General features: G+C 35.4%; 1 protein-coding gene across 3 annotated transcripts in view; it reads left to right on the forward strand.

Moving 5' to 3' along the window:
- The window catches only part of LOC140155218 (glycogenin-1-like), a 51281-nt gene extending 32988 nt beyond the window's left edge, over nucleotides 1–18293 (forward strand). For all 3 annotated transcript variants that reach the window (XM_072177967.1, XM_072177969.1, XM_072177968.1), the window contains one exon: nucleotides 7494–18293. In XM_072177967.1, the coding sequence (XP_072034068.1) occupies nucleotides 7494–7706 (213 nt within the window). In that variant the 3' untranslated portion in view covers nucleotides 7707–18293. The remainder of the gene's footprint in view (nucleotides 1–7493) is intronic.
- The last annotated feature ends 3193 nt before the right edge of the window (nucleotides 18294–21486 follow it).

Genomic DNA, 21486 nt, shown 5'->3' on the forward strand with positions numbered 1-21486 from the left:
TAAAAAAGACAAATCTGTAGCTTATTATTTGCCAGGGTCTTTCACATTTAATAATGTAGTTGAGTCAGTTGACTTATTTTGCCAGGTTCCTTTACATAACAATTGTAGTTGCCCCAGTTGACTAATTTGCCATGGTGTTTTATAACAATTGTAGTTAAGACAGTTGACTAACCTGTCAGGTTCCTTTACATAACAATAATGTAGTTGAGTCAGTTGACTAATTTGCTAGGGTCCTTCACATAACAATTGTAGTTGCCCCAGTTGACTAATTTGCCAGGGTGCTTAACATAACAGTAAGTTGAGTCAGATGACTAATTTGCAAGGATACTTCACATAACAATTGTAGTTGAGCCTGTTGACTAATTTGATATCAAAGTCTGGGAATACACACAGAGAAAGTCTGAGAATCAGAGATAGGCTCAGTCCTTAAATTATTAAAAACAGTTGCCTACTGTTAACAATGATCACATTGTGATTTGGAATAGTTATACTCGGAAAATTGATTGAATGAACACAGCATGATGAACACCCATGATATGTTACCTTCACTCAACCATGACAATGCGCATGTGCGATGCAATGAAATTATGTCTACATATGAAGAGCTTATTTCCAAACCGTGTTAAGTCCACAAGGTTCACTTTGAAGAAAATCAGGAATTTTCTTTATGGCAATGAAAAAAAGTTTGATTTCTATAAAATTACATTGAAGTGAAGGTGACATATATAGGAGCATAAAAATATGTAAAGTTAAAATCTAGAGACTTTTTATTTTTTTTTAATGAATTAATTTGTTTTAAAAATAGCATGGACTTAACACGTTTTGACACAAAACACAATTTCTGGCATGGACTTAACACATTTTGACACAAAACATAGTATCTGTAACACAGAACTAACCATATATTTCTCAAACTAGTCTTAAAAGATAACAAATTTATTAAAAACATACAAAATGTTATTCTCTCTACTATAAAACACAATTTTGCCACAAAACACCTTGCATCTCGAACCCCCTCCTCCCGCCCATTTTTACCAAAATTCGATGTTTAAAATAGTTCAAAATTCAAAACTTAGTTGTATTGCATTTCTCAGAATTGAATTAACGTCATTTTCACTGACAATAAGTGATGACCTGAAATATCCACTTGTATCGAAATTTCCCCCTCCCCCATGCTGCCACCCTAATCTCATATTGACAGTCGTAAGTTTTTAAGTCTTTAAGTCCTAAGTTTTTTTTATACCTTTAACTTTTAAATAATACCTTGAATTTTGATAATCATACAAAATAATAATATCAAAAACAAACTCTACCACCATCCTCTAACATTAATTCTACCATCACAACCTCTCCCTCTCCCCATTCCCAACCTGTTCATGTTTTTCTGGAGGTATCTATCAAATATTTAAGGATTCCCATACAAACTAGGCCTACTAATAATAACAACAACAACAACAACAACAACAACTTTTTATTCAGACCAAATTCAGGTATACTAGTCTCAGGACCAAACAAGAATGAAGGCGCGCAAGGCTAGGCAGTGTTGTCAATCATGCAGAACTTGGGTGATTAGCTATTGGAAGCCCTATGCCATGCTACCTGCCTACAAGCTGCCCACAAGGGCAGTGTTCGATGGACTTAACACAGTTTGCTAACAAACTGGATTGGACTTAACTGCGTTTTGTAAAAAATTGATACTTTGTGTGTCAATATTTGAACTTGACTAATTTTGTAAAAAAAAAAAAAACATTGCTGGATAGCCCTAGTTACTCACTACCCATTTTCATCAAAATCTCAATTTTGAAGGTGGGTGGACTTAACACGGTTTGGAAATAAGCTCTTCATATGAAAAATGCGCATTGTGTTCTTTCAATTGAATTTCTGACTGTAGAAGTTTTATATATGCTAACTTTAATACATGGACTTGGCTTGATACATTTGATTTAAGTTTTAACACTAAAGTGAGCAGTGACATTACTGGATATGAAGTGTAGATACAAATGATATCATAGTGAATGTCACCTAAAGATTCACCACTCTGCAAAAGTTGATAAGAATCAACTTTGATTCACAGAATCTGTTTTCAACAGACTGCTTGTGAGAATTGAATCACACCAAACAATACCCAGTCCCAGATAGATTTGCTAATATATTGCACCTGCCTCTTTTTGCAGTGAATAACATCCCTTTTTCCAGTGTGTGGTGTTTGTGACCTCTGTCTAATATACTTTGTGATATGGATTTTTAATTGATTTCTAGCAAACAGTTTAAAGCATCTTACAAAAACAGGGAAACCCATATTTATGCAATATATGCATTGGATGCAGTGACTGACAGCATGCAATTCTGATTACTCCTTGATTCTGATTATTCCACATGCACAATACTCCCAACAATAGTGTTTTGATGATTCCAATTGGTAGAACAGGGTTCTTTTTTGAATAATTTTAGCTGTTTGTAGTCAATCATAATGTGTCTTTGTGTTTGGTTTTACTGTGCAACCAACTTTTGATACTTCATGCTGTGTGGTGCTTGAAAGTTCTGTCTGTTTAGTGTTTTTTGTAAAGGGGTTACTGAAAACCTGGTGTGTAGTATGCTATGCTGTGTGTATGATCAGTTCAGCATTCCGTAGTGTATCTGAAGCGCATCACCACAGATCTGATGTGTAGTGTCTTATTATGCAGTGCAAAGTTTGCAGTTTAGCATTTACTTTTTGGTAGTGTAAGGACATCACTGCAAGATTGACATGTAATGCCATACGCTGTTCAGTGATTGCAGTGCAGTGAATTTTGGTACCTGTTTCTCTGAGGTTGTACAATAATCGTGTGGTACACATGAGCCTCTGGCTGTGGAGCGCTAGACATGTATTGCTGTTTGATGTGAAGTGTTTGCAGTGTAGTGATATTTTTGCAATCTGAAGTGGTTGCAGTGGAATTCAGGTGTTCCCTATTTTATAATTTTGGCAGTAATTCAAGTTCAATCAAGACTAGGATATAGTGGGATATCATATTTATTGTAATGATGATCAATGATAAAGGTCAGAGGCAATGTGCAAAAGCATGATCTAAACTTTGATATGCCAAGCAATGTTTTGCTTTCTTAGAATGGCAAGTAGTTCTGGTTGGATTGGATAAATTTACAGCTATCATGCAATGATGATTTCAATGATCTTCTACGATGGTCACTTAATTCTGTTCAAAGGAATGGGTTGTCAGAGCCACCTTATGAGAGTACAACCCATCATGCCAACAGCATGTAAACAATTGAGTAACTCAGCAGCACAAAGACGTATGTCCATTGGCTACTCTAATAATTGATCAGCTTGTTAGCTACAATTGTGTCAAAGGCTGCATTGATAGGGCAACTAATGGAGATACAACTGTTTTATGTTGGCTGCACCCTTCTACATACAAGGGGTCTCTGAAAGAAGTGTACTTTACTGCTTGAATATAAAATGACCGAATGCTTGAGCATTTTTTTTTCTCTTATAATTTGCACAATATATGCTTCAAGCATAGGTGTCATCTGGGTCATAGCTAGGAATTGACAAGTGCCTGTCAGTTTCACCAAAAGCTTAAGAAGCAGTGCACTGTGTATGCAGTACTTGGCGCTCCAAATACAGATCATTGATATTTGAATATGTGGAACCACAGGATTGAGAGCGAGGTCTTTTCATAAAAATCTTATGTTAAGAACAGTCAATTTTCAAAATTCAAAGTGTCTGACAGTACAGTTCTTTCAGATATGCCCTGTACTTATGAACATATTTTATTAAGTTTCAAATTTTTATTCATTGTGTAATAACTAATATGGTTAGCATGGTCAAGGGGCACATGCATGCTGAAAATATGCTAAACCGACAAATTACACAATGTTGCATTTTCCAATTTGACAGTAGTATTCAAAGACTGAAAACACTTTTTTGTTCTCATTATGGGCTAGTTACCAAGCATGTACATGTATGTGCAAGCACAGTTTTTCTTGCCAATGCAATTGTAACTTACACTTCCGATCAAATGAAGTGAGGTTCCTGAGAACAGGAAACCCTTTACATTTAATCGATACTAGCATGTTATACCAGGATGCTGGAACACTGATATTATAAGGAACCTTAAGTTTGATATTCGATGTTCCAAGGAATGGGGAAAAATCAGGTAGTCCCACTTAGTTCCTAGCATTAGATGGTCTGCCAAGAATTTTGGTAGTCTGCTGGTTTTACAAAATGATGTGCAAAGGTAGAAAATAATAAAAATAAAAATAAATTCAACAATTTCTATAATGATAATTGAATTAATACTAAATCTCCTTTACTCATCTCTAAAACAATATTGTAGGATCCCAACAGCGTAGGACTTCATGGTGGTTCGGTAAGAAATTTGTTTTGGTAGTCTAGATATCTGGACTACTAGTCACTTATTTTCCTTGCATAGTATGTTTCCTTCTTGGTGACAAGTTGATGGATTTTCCTGTATTTTGACTATTCTATCCTATCATCCTAGATTATGACTTTTGTGTAGTTTGGGGTTACATTTCTATTTCTTACAGACATGTGCTTTGTGTAGCCAAATGAAGAAAATGATATGTGCTACATCCAAAGAAGTTTTATAAGAGAGTCCTGACTCGGCCATGTTTGTGCGTCACTCATGAAGGGCAAAATACGTACAATCTCGCATTATGCAAATTTGGATTTAAAGTACATCTACATGATTGTTTCTGCATGAAATGTTTTGTGGCAAAAAGACATGCATATCGTTACATGGGCAAACCTTAGTAGAACACCAATCCATTGTTTGATTGTTGGCCTTTATGTTCAGAGGTATACTATTTGGTGCCACGTCTTATGTGGCAGATTACCATGTAGAGTTACATACAGGGTTATTTTGGATTTGGCTGCACCACTATTTCATCTAGATTTCTCAGTCCATTTTCCACTTGTGTCCTTAACTCTAAGTCTATCCATGTCAATGGTTTTGCAAGAGAGAGTTGTTGCAAAGTGAAATGCATCAATATCACTATTATTCATCTTATCTCATCTTCAAAAGGCATAAATGGTAAAATGTCTTTCTGTGTCAGTGTCAATGATTTTGCAAGAGGGGATTGTAGCAAAGGGAATTGCATCAAACATGATCACTATTATTCACCGTATTTCATCTTCAAAAGCCTTAAATGGTAAAATGTTTGCTCACAACACATGTTATGAAACATTTGCTTGTCCATTTTCCAATTGTGTCCTTAACTTCAAGTCTATCTAAACTGACCTCAAACAGAAACTTATAATTTTTCACAAGGTCATATCTTAAAATCCTGTCCATAAAAATGAACTAAAATTACACACAGGATTACTTCAATACTCTACTCTAAACACATGTCAGTAACCAAGCAGTTGCCAAACTGACACAACAGTAAAATGCACTGACACGGAACAACTTCTGAGACCACATTCACAGGCATATAATTGGAACCCAGTAAAAGCAATATGTGAGAATGAGCACAAGATCCTTAAACAGGTGATTATTTCAAAAGAGTAGGTGGAATAGTGTGGAACGGGACTGCTTCTGCTTTTCACTCACTTTCTTCAAGAAACAGGTCTTGTTCCACACTATTTCATTTACTCACAGATTTCTTGTGTTGGGTGCCAATTATTGGGCTGTGAATGTGGTCCAGGAAGTTGTTTCATGTTAGTGCATTTTGCTGCTGTGTCAGTTGGACAACTGTTTGGTTACTGACCAGTGTTTAGAGTAGAGTATTGAAGTAATCCTGTGTGCAATTTTTGTGGACAGGATTTTAAGATATGACCTTGTGAAAAATCAAAGTTTCTTATAAGGCCAGTTTATGTCAGTGTCAATGATATTGCAAGAGAGGATTATAGAAAAGGGAATTGCATCAAACATGATCACTATTATTCATCTTATTTCATCTTCAAGAGCCTTAAATGGTAAAATGTTTGCTCACAACACGTGCTATGAAACATATTTCATATTCTGTCTTCTTTACCAATCATGCTCTGTTCAGTCCCTTTCATTGATGCATGCATTATAAGGGTCATTTAGCTCTCTCCATGTGGGTGTCGACTGCAGACGACAAATTTGTAATTCAAAAATTTCAGAATTGTAAATTTTCATGACCATATTTAGAATCAGTATGATAAATGCATGAAGATGAGTATGAACAAGTGTAGTATTAGTTCAGTGGTTCTTGAGATAACTCTTGATATTTTGAGAAAATATCTCAAAACGTGGGACTTTTTATGTTGAAGCCTATGGCTAGCACGCCGAGCATTTCATATCTGTGGTTAAAGATTATGAAGTCAAAGAGAAGATGGCTGTAATGAAAGCCCTAGCCCATCTCAGTGTTTGTAGATTTTAATATTATTTTGAGCTCATTACAAATTCACTTCATTCCTGTTAATCCTGTACATTGTCTCTAGATTATGTTCATATGGGGTTTCATCATCATAGTTACCATTTTAGATTTCATTGCTATGTGGCATTGGAAGCTGTTCTGTTTCTCTTGTATTTTAACATGGCATTCCATAACATGTAGGGTGTAGTGTTAATAGTAAGTTCTACTGAAATGTAGGGGTGATGATAAAGAAATCCTCTCTGCAATGAGCTTTACAACTATATCCCAAAATGTAGAACAAAAAACCCTTTGGTCAAGATTGAAATATTCCAGAAATATTTATCATTTGAAATCTGCATTCATCATCTCCCAATTGAAACTTTTTTTTTTTTTTTCAAAATAGAAGTTAATTCTGTATAACAAGATATTTCATGTGCATGAAAATCTCAATGAAATGTTAGAATTGACAAGGATTAACACAAATTTTAGCATGCAGATTTATTTATATTACTTATAAGTTCCATTTACTATATATTGTGTGCCTATAAATAAGTATAAATTTTGTAAATGCCATATTTTCCCTGTTCTAGAAAATTTCATGCAGTGAAAATATTGTGTATTAGCACTACTAACAGATCACCCATCTTTTGCGGTTTGTAAATGATTTGACTTGATTGTTAGTAAGTTTTACTTGAATATTTGTATGACATATGATGGTAGTAAGCCCTGTTAGGAATCTGCATTGTGACTAAAATAATAGGACAACTATAAAATCTCCCTGTAGGACTAACAGTGAGTATTCTACTGTAGGACTACATGTACTTTGACCAGGAAAAGAAACAAACTCATCCCCAACTTTGGTTGACAAACTAGGGTGTAATCAGAGGGTGAATGCAGGAGGCAAAATTGAGACAAATAGGCAATAAAAACAGGCAATGGTTTCTTTTTTCAAGTCACTTTTTGGTTAGATCGGTTTTTTACTAAATGGTCTTTTTATTCTCTTGAACCAACCTAGACATTACACATTAGCTGTATGGCTTTGTGTATTGGGGATGGGTGGTTATATATGTGATTTACTAGATCCCTGAATAGTGGGTAAATAATAACCAGGTTCTTCCATTTTGTATCTTATTCCTCATTTTAATATACAGGGAGGAGAACTTGCAGTGCATTTTGACAGCTTGAACCTGGAGAGTAGTGTATCAAGTGCCCCAAGGGAACCGGGTTCACCACGGACTCGTCAACATGCGTGGGAACAAGGAGAAGTCGACTACATGGGATCTGACAGTTTCGAGAAGATACATGAACATATTCAGGAGAAAATCAATGGAGAGGATAAGGATAAGGATGATGAGAAGAAGTGATGTATAAAATGATGACTAGTATTACAAAAACAAATTAATGTTTTATGAGAAAAACAAAAGATAATAAAAACCCTTATAGCAGTTGATGAGAACCTTTGCTATCCATTAGCTCCAGATACCTTGAAGTGTTTATAAGAGTTTAATGGCGGTTGTGGGTTTTGCAAGAGCTTTTGCCATATAAATATTTTATATAAAGATATATATTCTGGTACTTTATCATATTTTAGAATTCCTTTGTAAAGTTGGTAGTGTATGTTTGCCGAATTCACATTAATAGTGTGAAAAAAGCCTTTTTTAGTTATTTAGAAGTTTCCAAGAAATCAGTTCATTAAGAATCTTGGGATGTGGATCATTTTACATATTTCAATAACACCTAGATGTATAAGGACAAACAGTGGACTACATAGCATGATTTAGTTGAAAAGTATTTATCAGCAAATGCATGCGTCAAGTGAGAATCCCTTAAATTGAGCATATATTTTATACAGTTATGCAACATTAGAATTTTGTTTGTATGTATAGCTTTTTGCCATGCAATAAGAGCTAAATTATGCTGTGGTAGTTTCTGTTTACATAAAGATTAGAGAGTAGTTGGTTACATGACATGTTATGTTATTTTTTATAGTAAGGTGCATTGATGCATTCTTTTGCAAAACCCATGACTACTACTTCCTTGAATAATAATTCCCTAAGGCTTTGCGTTTGGACTCATACACACTTAACACCGATGCACACATCATTAAGTGAACATCGTTACTTCGCATTACATTGCCGTGCATTGCGAAGTAACACATCGGTGTGATGACATCAGGGACGGAAAGCCTATAGATCAATTGTATGTCAATTTGAATCACTTTTTTGACATGGAATTGCTGAGAATTTGTTTCAAACAAAGTACAAGTTGTCAAAATTGATGCAATGACACAAACTGATGATGTCACAGCTAAAAATAGTGATGTCACAGCATGTGGATGATTTCACATCAATTACATGTGATGTCACAGTGAAAATGTGTGAGGTCAGTGGTCCATTTCACTAAACTTTTATCCCTTCGTAATCAAGTAACCATTTGGAAAGTTTTGAATACCCAATACTAGACGTAACTTTACGAAGAGTCCCTGTAGTAAATCCCTATTACTTACGAAGGGTGCTGTTCTTAAGTTTTATGAAATGGAGTTTATGAGTCATTGTGAGTTACAAATGATTTCAAGACTTACGAAGGTTTGTAAAATTTAGTGAAACGGACCCTGGTTGGATTGCCACATCAATTAACATATATGGTCACAGGTTTGTGTCGTCTGCTCAAGAAAGGAGCTTGTGTCGTCTGCTGAAAATTGTAATGGAGCTTTGTGGTTAGCAGAAGTTGTCTTCCTTATAAAGCAATGTCAAATGTTTGAACTGTGTGGTATCATATAACCCAAGCCAAATGAACGGTTTACTTAATTATCATACATAGGTATTATAGCATGATATGTAATGTGCATATATGCAAGTATTGTGACATAAAAAATGGTGTATTTCAGAGAATATGTGTTTTGATGAGCATTGTGTTCTTCTACATGTATGCTATATACTGCATCCTTGTTGAATGTACTTGGCTGATATTTTCAAAACATTCAGGGATTGACACAATTTGAAGTGCAACAGTTCATTGTTTTTATAAACCTGCAGTGTACCACTAGTATATGGAACAGTATAGAGCGGTAGTTGAGATGCATATGGATTAAGATATGGGTATGGGTCCCGTTTTAGAAAGATATGCAGTTGTGATGGGTCTTTTCCCAAGTTGTTTTGCAAGTGTATGGTAGGTTGGCTACCAATCATCAGGTTATAAGCACGGCTGTAACATTCGCTTGTATACCAGTGGCTCCTTATACTGCTGGGAAGGTAACATTTCAAGTATACCTGCTCATCTTTTGAGTGAAAACTTAATGTCAGTGCAAGTAATCCCGATGTTTGACTGCCATTATATTTTCCGTGTTTAAAATGTTGCAACCGTGGTTATGACCAGTAAAAGTATTGGTAAAATAAACTTGATCTACACATTTTCAAGGTATAAAAAGCAACCCAACACACCATGAGTTGCCTAATCCTTGGAAAGCTGTGTGATGTATGTAAAGCTTCAAAACAGTGCTTAATCCAAGCCGACTGCTCAGTCACAAAAACACTACGCAAAATAGAAAGAAACTGTCATATTCACAGATATTGTGAAGCGTATTGTTTATTTTGGAAGAAGTTGTAAGTAATTTTACACATCTCTGGGATGTTAGATGTGTGCAGTGGTATTTCTTGGGAGTTACCCAACAACCTGTGTTAATCCTTAACTACTTAGGAGAGAATGGAAAGCGAATCCACCCTCCCAGTTGTCTGTCCATGTATCTTAGCATCCTACAGAAAGTACCAAATTTTGAACGTATGTAGGGAATCAAGATAAATCATTGTGGGAGTACAAGGAAGTTTGACCACAAATAACTGCTTTTTGTCATTTTCTATCAATTTATTTTTAAATGGTGAGTCTTTGTTCTTGAAATGCTACTAGAAGTATTATAACCAAAGAAACAATTTCAAAAGCCGCTAACTCCAAAGTTGAACAAAAACTATGAAGTTGCTGGATTCATATACAATTTAAAAATTGAACATAAAGCAGCCATTTTGTGTGCCACTTTGTTGTACTAACATGGTGAAATAAGCTGCCTTAAATCAGGGGTGAATTAACAGGTGCCTTGGACGTGTAGAATGGCTTCAAAACTTATATGCTAGTACTGCTTAGGTCAGTGGTAGATATTGGAATATCCAAACTGGTTGATTAATAAAATGGAGGTGTCGTCAAAAGCAGTTTTCTTTCGTGGCAATATATTTACACATGTCAATGAACAGATTTGGCTGACATATGTAGTATGGCCTATTCTATTTAAAATGCACACTCTCTCTGTGGAAGATTTTGGAAATATCTTTCTCAGAGGGAGTATGAATTTTCAACTCCATTTGAATTTAATACACCCTCCAAGAAAGATTCAACCTGAATCTTCCACTGAGGGAGGGGGAGTTACTAATGGAGCTATGTGTTCATTCCATTTGAAATCCTTACTCCCCTGTGGCAGATATTTCCAAAATCTTCCACAGGGGGAATGTGGATTTTAAATGGAATAGCCCAATGTCACTCCTCTGTCAGATATACTCAAAGATATTACTGAATTTGTCTACCGTGCTGATCTACAAGGAACAGTGCAGATAAATTTTGAAAGCCACTGCTAGTACTGAGGTGTAGTTTTTTTGTAGTGTTTAGTTGGTTCTATCGTAATGAACAAAGAGTTACTTTTCATAAAAGTGGTTCATTGCTCAATTCAGTAACGTACCTGTTAGCCACATGCAAGAGTTTTGTTTCTGCATGAGATGACTTATTTGTTGTGCAGTAGTGTCATTTAATAATGTGCCATAAATTTACCTGTGTAAATTGACTAAACCAACTCAAAATGAAGCAGCAGCATAGCTGACACAAACATACCCAGTAGTGAGTGGTCTTGTTAGATTCAAAATAAGCATTGACCCCTGCTTTGCTATTTGTAAAAGAAACAAACAAAAAAATACCTGTGATGTATATTTCTTGTACTGGAACAAATGCTGTGGCACTTTTTGTGGCTTGTATTTTCTCTCAAGTCGGTGACATTGATGTGTAATTCAACTGTATCAGTTGTAAATGTCATAATTTGACATGTTCTGATCCAACCAACCGACCACTCCAGAGGAAGTGATTTTGCACAGTAATTCAAGTGTGCCATTGCCGAAATTCTTAACTATACATTGGTTTGTTTCAAGTTCGGTAGTGGCGTCAATACTTTTTTTTGCGGTTGCGCCGCAAACGTATACCGACAAACCGCCTTTGGATGTGTGTGTATGCTCTGCTCGATTAACTTTACGCAGGCTATTCGATACTGGGACCAGAGAAATACCCACGTACATCATCACTACCGAACTTGAGGTGGACCAAACATTAACACACTCGGTTGCTTAAGTGTGTTCACATATTTTATAGAGGCCGTCAGCCTTTCGCCATCTTGTGGGTACAAGTGATACGTGTGTTTATGCGTCAGACACTACGCACAGGGCGCACCTTGCCACACAGCTGTTATCACGCACTGGCACATTTTGCTGTTCACGCATGGAAATCGAACGACCATCGCAGCATGTACCCACAAGATGGCGGCATATGACGTCACGCTGACGGCCTCTATTGTGTTTGTAGCACCCTATGTTTGCACACTTGTTGGATTAGATTTTGTCACCACTAATGGACGGGACGGTGGCATCCATTGGTGCACAAAGCTTTTACGATTCAATGGATTGTCTTGAGAGAACTAATTGAATGTATAATGAATGCAAGAAGGTTGGGCCTGTGTTTCATTGCCACTAGCAACATTCTTGCATTCTCCGAATGATTTGTAGCATTGTCTGTTTTGCAGTACATGTAGCTAAAAAATGTTGAATAAACTGTTTAAAAAATATAAGGCAATAACAGAAGAGATTATAGAAAGTAAGACACTATTTTTGTTAAACTCAAAAGAGTCGGTTGAACTAAAGATGAAAGCTATGCTTTATGAGGTAGAAGTTTTTAGAAGTATATAAATCCCAGTTAATGGTTAAACCTTTGCATATTGTCTGCATTAGCTTGAAGTAGTAGGAAATTATTTTCTGTGTGTTATTACTTGCATACAGAAAATATCTTTTACAAAATGTTTCTGTTTTTAGTACGGATAGACTATGCAAAGTCTATGGATGGATATTCCAGTTGAAATCCACACTATCCCTGTGGACAATTTTGGAAATATTCACCACAGGTAGAGTATGTTTTTCGAATGTAATTGGTCAGGGTAAATCATTTTGAAACTCATGCTCCCCCTGTATTATGAGTTTGTCTATATGTTCCACAAATGGAGTAAGTATTTCAAATGGAAGTTGCCCAACTGTCTATTCTATTTGAAACTCATACTCCTTCAGATAAATCTTTCACAGGGGTGGTGTGGATTTTAATTGGAATAGCCCGATAAGACTATGCAGAATCTATGGATTGGACTTTTGCACATGTCGGTGATCTCCACAAATGCCTGTAATACGTGTAGATGTGGATTTAATGATGGAATGATATGACTCTGTAAAACTGCTTAGCATCCTCCAACAAGTTAGAGTGTCTGTTTTATATACTTGAGGAAACTATTTTTGAACTTTGAATTACAATTGATCATGAAGATCTATTTTGGTTAGAGTTTGAAGAATCAAGTGGTTGTGAAGTAAACATTTAATCAAGATAGAAGACATTCTCTTAGTACATGGACTGCATTTAGGGATGAAGGGAGTGTAACAGGTCCTGAAACTAAGAAAATGATGGAATAAAACGGATGAAGACAAGAATTCACAGCCAAATCGGACAAGTGGTTATCTTTTTTAATTTTGACATTGCAGTGTGATATTGTACATTGTCAATTAAGTTTATCTTTTCAGTTGAAACTGGATATTTTATATCTTTGGTGCAGCTGAAAGGTTTGATCTTCATACACAAATTTCTTAATAAAAAACGACTCGCACACATGATTGCGAGTGTTGAAAGTGAAAAAATATTAGAGTAATACAGTTTGTCATTTTTATTATCTGTTATTTTTTCTTGTAAAACATGTTATTAGGTCATCATATTTGATACTGGTCCAAGTAGATAAATACATGTTTGTCAAACTCTAGGCAGCCACCTGAAATCCATGTTTATTATTGAATTTAATGATTATTGTGTGAATTTGGACATAAAATATAAACCAATGTGATTTGCTACCAATTGCCTTTAGTTGCATCGCACAAATGAATCATGATCGGTTAAAATATGCACAAATGTGATCAATGCATTGAAATTCAGAAACTTTAGGAGAAAATGCATATTTGTATTGCCATTGCTATTTCCATAGAACTAAGTGTGGCCTTAATTTGTTGCATCACGCAAATGAATAATGTTGGGGATAAAATTAGCACAAATCTGATCAATGCATTGAAATTCATAAGCCCTTTTTAAAGGAATGCATTTTGTATATATACATGTACTGTATAATGCCAGCAGTGTTTACACAGAACTTTGAGTGAGTGTGAATAGATTTCATTTGACTGAAGAAGAAGCCTCAAATATGCATTGATTGATAGTTGCAGCATACTGTATGGTTATTACTGTGCTTAAAACTGACCATAATTCTATCTTCAATTTGGTTAATGGATGCTGTCATGACTTGTCACAAAACTAAATCTGGTATAGGTTTAAGTTCAAAACTTAGTAACATATCAACTGGAATCTAATATGGGTTAGAAACTAAAATATGCAGCATTTGATTTTTCCTTTTCCTGCAGCATTTTCATTCATGTGTATTGTTGGCGGCATCCTGTATGTTATCTGCAATCTTACCCAAGACAATTCAAAGCACTACATGCAAATAATATGCACATACACATAATAGGTCTGTGTGAAAAGTTATGTCTATAGAATTAGAAAGCTGCTTTCTGCAGACTCCTAACATACTCATCACTGCTATGGCATCACATGTGTTCATAGTGGTGACATCCTGATGACCCCCATAGCTTTCATGATGCTGCAATTGTGTCAATAGTGTATAGTTAACTGGTCTGTATTATTTTGATAACAGTACTAACCTTGTGTATACATGTATGTATGTATTTTGGATCAAACTTGTCTTGTTATATTCTGATTCTGATTTTAAACAATGTTCTAAGTGTGGCATTTAGTTTGTTACTTTTAAGCAAAGTCAGAAGTTGACTTTAGAAAGTTAAGATATGGTGACCATTTCATATAGGCTATTCGCCGATCGCATGGCGCGTTGCTAGAAAAGCACGAGATACAAAAATGCACATTTTGCTTACATTTTGGTAGCAAGATGGCGGTCCGTGCGAAGAGTGAATATCGGGCTAGATGGCAGAAAACTATACAAATAATCCTGTTAGCTCATGTTTCTTTTTGTATGTATACATGTGTAATCTGTACAATACCAAATGTACCTGTTTTGCATGTTTATAACATGTCTTGTATCAAAGTTGTGTGGTAACAATACAGTGTACCATGTTCCCTGTGTCTGGGACAGACAGAGTATTGTATGTACACAGTTTATGTTAACACTTACAAAAATGATAAACTTGTAATATGCACACAAACTAGGGCTCAAGTGTGGCACTTGCCAATTACAATTGAGATTTGTAAGGCACCATGTTGAATTTAGTTCTGTAGTGCTATCGGTGCCCGCGCAGTTAGATACTGATGACTTTCTGTCATACCCTGATGATTTAATAATTGGTATCAAGCATAATAATTAACATTTGCATAGTGTTATCATTTTTCATTACAATAAAAAATGAAAGCACTGTGCAAATGTTCAAAGTACGATAGAAAACGCCATCTGTACCTATCTGGGCCAGCAACTGGTCCATTGGGCAAGTTCATCATGCAGCGTCACTATACTTAGTTCAGCTTATAATTGGCAAAAAATTATTTTGTTGTTATTACTGCGCATGTCAATAAAGTTCAAACTTATGCTCGTGGTAATTCACATAGCATGTGCCAGTGATACATTACCCAAAGGGCAACAAGCACAGGTGCTGAGCCAAATTACGTGCACAGCATTCTAATGATTTTATATCAGTCCACAATGTTGTAAATCTTTGCCAATTATAAGCCAAACAAATTATATTTGGAATGTTGCCCTATTTAAAGGTATCATCAATTCACAAAATATTTAGATGGTTGTCATATGTCTGTGCTTATGAGATAGCTTTTTGATCAAATATCATAATTTTTTCCCCAATTAAGAAGATGGAGAAAAAACTAACACGTTGGAAACCTGACAAAATGTGCCTGTACCTAGAACTTTCAGTATTAGCTAGTGAAGTGGAAGAATGGATATATGTCATTTGTAGCTGTTTTTCTTTCTATGCCATTTTCCTGTATTGTATGTGCAAAGTTGTACAAAGCACAGATTCTCAACTTTCCTGGTTTATTGTATGTATGTTTTTGTCTATTACTGGAATCGATGTTCCAAAATACAAATTCTCAGTTCAAGCACATACGACTTCATTAGGACTGCTATTTACAGCCCAGGTATTGAAATGACCCGCATTAAGCATGTTTATAGTGAATCTAATTCACAGCACGTAATGTTCATATAAGAATTGTATGACCTCCGTCATATACTGAGGTCATAACTGAAAAGCACTTTTTTTACCGCAAGCGATATCTTTCTTTTCCAATTTCCTAAAATTTCTATTCAGCTGTTGAAAAGTTCTATAGCAGAGATTAACACAAACAGACCAACCAAAGAAAAGAAAACCAAAAAGGAAAGTTTTCCTGCCTTACATAGTAAACCTAGCACACCTGGACAGATCATTTTTGAAAATGACAGTCTAAATAAAGAGGACAATCAGTATCATAAATCATGTTATCCAACCGCTAACCTCGGGTTGAACACCAATCTACAAAATGTTGTCTCGTAATAAGTTTACAATCTATTACCATTTCAGATTAGTTGGTCTGCAGAATCCCCAATGATGCAACAAAATAGATTGCTAAAATTACGTGCTGATAACATACTGGTTTGAACACCTACAGGAATTCAAACTAACAGAAATAAGCTAACACTGTATTTGTCTACAGCGGAAAGTAATATTCTTTTTCATTTTATTGAACTTAATTTTAATATGGAAGCTCGGTGCAACAAACGTTGCTCTTCCTGTTCAAACAAAAGTACACAAATACCTTGCAATAACCATGTATGCAAGGGTTGTTTTTGTAATGGTTTAATATAGTCCAGTATTGCATACACCCAGACCATAATGTAATCTGAATTTATATCTTTTTTATTGCACAAAAATAAAACCAGAATGTTATTAGTTTTATCAACCCGTTTATGAACCTATAGAAGTAGCAATAGAGAAATCATGTATTTTTATCTTTTCCCTCTCTTGTTTATTTTATTATTCAGCATTATATGTTATAAATATGTTTACCAAAGATGAACCTTTGTGTATTAATCGCCACCAAAGTGGTTGTAACTTTCTGCAGCTACACCATTGTTATTCTCAGACAGCTGTGTCTATATAGGACTAAATATTGCTTGTAAAGCAAACTGAAATTTGCTGTAAATAACACCTACCATAATCTGAGACAGAATTAAAAAGACCATGTTGCGTCTGACGTCACAAACTCCCTGCGACTCTTGATTGGTTAGTAGCACATCAAAGGAAACTTGATTTATCTGCTGCTTTCATCACAAAATAGGAATCGCAGAAAATAGGCAAAAAATGATGGTTCTTTTACCAGGTAAAAAGCAACTTTCCTAGGCATTGTTGACATGGTGCCTCCAGGAAAGAAAGTTTCCTACTACTAAGACCTAATTTTTGAGATGTATTTTTGTAAGGTGCAAAGTTAACCATAAGTCGCACTGTTTTACCGCCGCGTTCAGAAATCATCACGGCAAATCGTAAACAAATCATCTCTGAGTTTGATTGACAGGTGATATCAGACGCAAACAAGTATTTTTTTTATCTCTGGCTCGGATTATACAATAAACTTTGATACTAACAAAGTGTCATAATCATTTTCATATTCTTTGTAAACCGGTGAATTGGCTGGAACGAAAAGCGAAAATCAACTCTGTATTTTTTTCCCATTTTAATCAACTTTTTAAGAGAAAAGAGTGATTTTATTTTTTGTTCCAGCATGAAACTACTACTTAATTCACAAACAAAATTCAATATCAAAATTTCATTTAAGATATACACAAAATTGTAGATTTCTTTTTTAAAATCAATTTCATATTGCATTGGTTTCTTACCTATTTTTGTATAATGTAAATGATTTTATGTGAATATTATTATAGTATACATGTATAAATGCATTGTAGGACCTGTTAGCATAGGTGTACTTATAGTATGGACTCTGCAAAGTTTGAATATCACCCATACAGCCTGCATGGGTGAATATTTTTAGTACGTGCTTGTTTTGTTGCCATCTGCATGTAACACCTTTTTTGTGCACCACCTTTGCCATGCTTCTAAGATACCAATTTTTGATTTTGGACCTTTATAAGGAAAAAATGGCTGGTGGCCCCCATTTTGGTTCTGTATGTGCATAGGTATTTAACAAGCCTATTACTTGCCAAGTTCTAGTATGGAAGACAAAATAATCGATCGGATAAGTATTCCAGGTAGGCTATTCTATATCATGCAAGATATTGAGGAACTTACGGGCCTTCCATACTTGTTAGATCTGCTTAGCCCACTATGGAATGATTAATTAATACTTCTCAATCAGAAGAGGTGTTGGAAGTTTTATATAACAAGCCATGCAACTACCCCTGGGCAACTACCTTGCGAACAAGATTACAATGCATTTGTTTATGTATCCAGTTTCTTTTAAATATCAATAGTTTATTTTTGATCTTCCTCAAATATTATGTTTTAAGTAGCTGCCAATAACGTCATGTTATGCATGGAACAGGTTGTCTGTCTGGTCCTAAATAAAGGTTTATACCACCACTTGCAAAAGAGTTTAAATGTCTATGTATACTTTGTTTTTCTTCATTCATAATTTATTCTATATTTCTATTATATTCTATAATTCTAGATTTTTTTAAGTTCTTTCTCATATTACTGTTTTTATTGAATTTAAGTGCTAACATGGCACATGGCACATCTATACTTACATTGTGAATATCCAGAAAATGCTAGTATGTGTTAAACCATCAAGTGCAACTAAAACTGACTCTTGCTTGCAGGTTACATGTGTGACTCTGCTTAGATGTTTACCAAAATTTTAGTTTTAGCGGTGACAATAGTTCACTAAACTTAAGGCGCGGATCAAGGGATGCTTCTAAAAACGATAGATATAAAAGACCTGTTCAGATACTGTGAAACTGGCACTTTTGACCCCCTTATTTGCAAAATGCCCCCGACTCTGGGGGTACCCATCCCCAGAATGGCCAATAGGTTCACATTGCTACATAGTCCCCCTGTCATGCCTGTCTCTCAATAACTCCAACCATGTTAATATTTTCAGAAGCCCCACTCCCTCCCTTCAACAACCGATCTCCCGGGATCCATGCCCGTTTTAAGTTGAACAAAATTCATTATTACATACATTGCATCATTGTTTTTGGCCCCCACACATATGTGGGGCTTATGTTATCATTGGTTATCATCCAAATGGTTGCCTGGTTGCTTGTTTGTTTCTTTCTTTGTTTCTTTCTTTGTTTGGCTGTCCGGGCGGAAGCAAATTTATTAATCCACTGTCCAGCTCCAACGCAATAACCGATCAACTTCATTATTATGTTTTCAGGGTTACTAGGCGTTAAGAAAACCTAATAATGATAATATTGGATGGCTTATTTCGCATGATACCATAACATATCGGATTCGTCATACAAATATCGAACTCGCCGTTGGCTCGTCCGATATTTTTATGACTCATCCGATATGTTATGGTATCATGCTCAGCCATCCAATATTATATCAAACTTGTACGGTGATAGGATATAGTAGCCTGATGTGCTGTATAGTTTTGTATTGTGTCATGTTATTTGCATATTTATAAATATTAATGAGATTTTTTGCATATTTTGCCTAAATTTTCATTAATCCACTCTGCAGCTTGAACGCAATAACCGATCAACTTCAAACTTGGTTTGGTGATTGGGCATGGTAGCTTAATGTGCTGTATAGTTTGTCATGTTATTTGCGTATTTATGAATATTAATGTGCTTATTTGCATATTTTACTTACATTTTCATTAATCCACTCTGCAGCTTAAACGTAATAACCGAACTTCCAACTTGATTTGGTGATTGGATAATGGTGGCCTGGTGGTACGGTGTTGTATTTTGTTGTATAATGTTATTTTCATATTTATGAATATTAATGAGCTAAGTTGCATATTTTGCTTATATTGTCATTCATCCACTCTGCAGCTTAAACGCAATAACCGGTCAACTTCAAACTTGGTTTGGTGATTGGATATGGTGACCTGATGTGCTGGATAGTTTTGTGTCATGTTATTTGCATATTTATAAATATTTGTGAGCTTATTAACATATTGCATATTATTTGTATTTACAAACCTTGTTTACACATCTATGTGTGGGGGCCTTAATTACGAACCACGTAATTCTAGTTCATGCCTGGACAACGTTTTTAATCGTAGAAACACTCGGTGAAATAGAATCAACTATCAACACAACATAAGATAAAAAGATTTAATTGACGCCAAATCATGCAAGACCTTTTTTCAATTGAAATCAGCCTTCCCTTTTAAAGGAATTTTTTAGTGTGAATTTTAAATAAGATTTTTCTTCCTCTTTCATTTCGTTTTTTGTTCTTTCTTTCTTTTGTTCTTTCTTTTGTATCTGCTTGACCCTTCTTTCCCTCTTACTCTTCTTTCTTTCTAGCATGTACTTAAAACGTGACAATATCGTTTCATGCTGTTCATTCACTTAATTGCTTGGTATCATGGTGCGGAATGTCATGATCTTGATGCTATAAATACACCAGTTATATTCTTAGTTATCTGCTCCCGGGAAAGGTTACCTACACTTTACATTAATGATGAAAAAAAAAATGATTTAATTTGTTCACTGTAATTGCACACGAAGTATATTCAAAATGATTCAAGTGATATGAAGAGGCAAGCATACTTTTTGAGTTTCGATTGATATTCTTTAAAAACGATTCGAAGTTACTACCGATGATGAACGCACTATCTGACTTCCAGTTTTTGACAAATAAACCTTCCCCGCTATATGAGCAAAAGCAACAAAAAATATATTTAAAAACATGTACCCACTTATAGATTATACAATAAAGCATGCAAAACAAATAAATCCTGGCCAACAGGCAACACCTTGCACCTAGTGCAAAAAAAATTGCCTCGGCGGCGAAAAAAAAGGCGGCGCCCCCCCTTTCAACTTTTAGCCCCCCCCCCCCCGACGTCAAATGATGCGTCCCTAAAGGCTAAAGGTTCAATCAAAAAAAGGAATTGATTCAATACATTCAAGGTTTGTGGGAGCATGGCTTAGTTTGCACTCGAAATATTGAGACAAATAAAGCTGAAACACGAGAGTATGAGCTCTAAATGGAAATGTCAAGGCTTGATATAATTTCCGCCACATGTACATCTTAAACGTTTAAGTTTAAGATGCACATGTGGCATAAAACTTAAGGCATTGAGGTCTTGAATAACAGCTAATAACAAGACAAGTTGGTATACTTTTTGTTTATCATAGCGGGCAAAATTGTGCAATTTTGGCACCGAAACATGGGTGTTTTATCGGGCCAGGAGGATACACAGTTATTTTGGCCCGAATTTTGGTCGATTTCTTTCCGGTAGATAGTCAGCATTTTAGTCCTTTTCTATGATTTTATGGTGGATTCCTGTTGACCCCCCCATTCCACATAATGATGGTGTTTGTGTTTGAAAGTACACAATTAGTGAATGCGAGTGCTTCTAATTTTGAACTTAAGGCATGAGTTAGTATACTTGTCTTGTTTATTTTCTTAAAAGAAACACTGTGGTGTTTTAACGAAAGTTTGTATCAAATCCCGGGTATCAAATTGTATGAGCTCTTGACATTAACCTATAAAGAGAAAATAAATAAATAAACTAAATCTGAGCCTTCAACAAAGAGCTCATTTATCGTGCGAGAAGAAAAGTTTAGAGACCACAGATGTTCAGCCAGCCTGAAGGCAAGCTTTATCG

The sequence above is a fragment of the Amphiura filiformis genome, chromosome 6 (assembly GCF_039555335.1).
Source record: "Amphiura filiformis chromosome 6, Afil_fr2py, whole genome shotgun sequence".
In the NCBI taxonomy this organism is placed as follows: Eukaryota; Metazoa; Echinodermata; class Ophiuroidea; order Amphilepidida; family Amphiuridae; genus Amphiura; species Amphiura filiformis.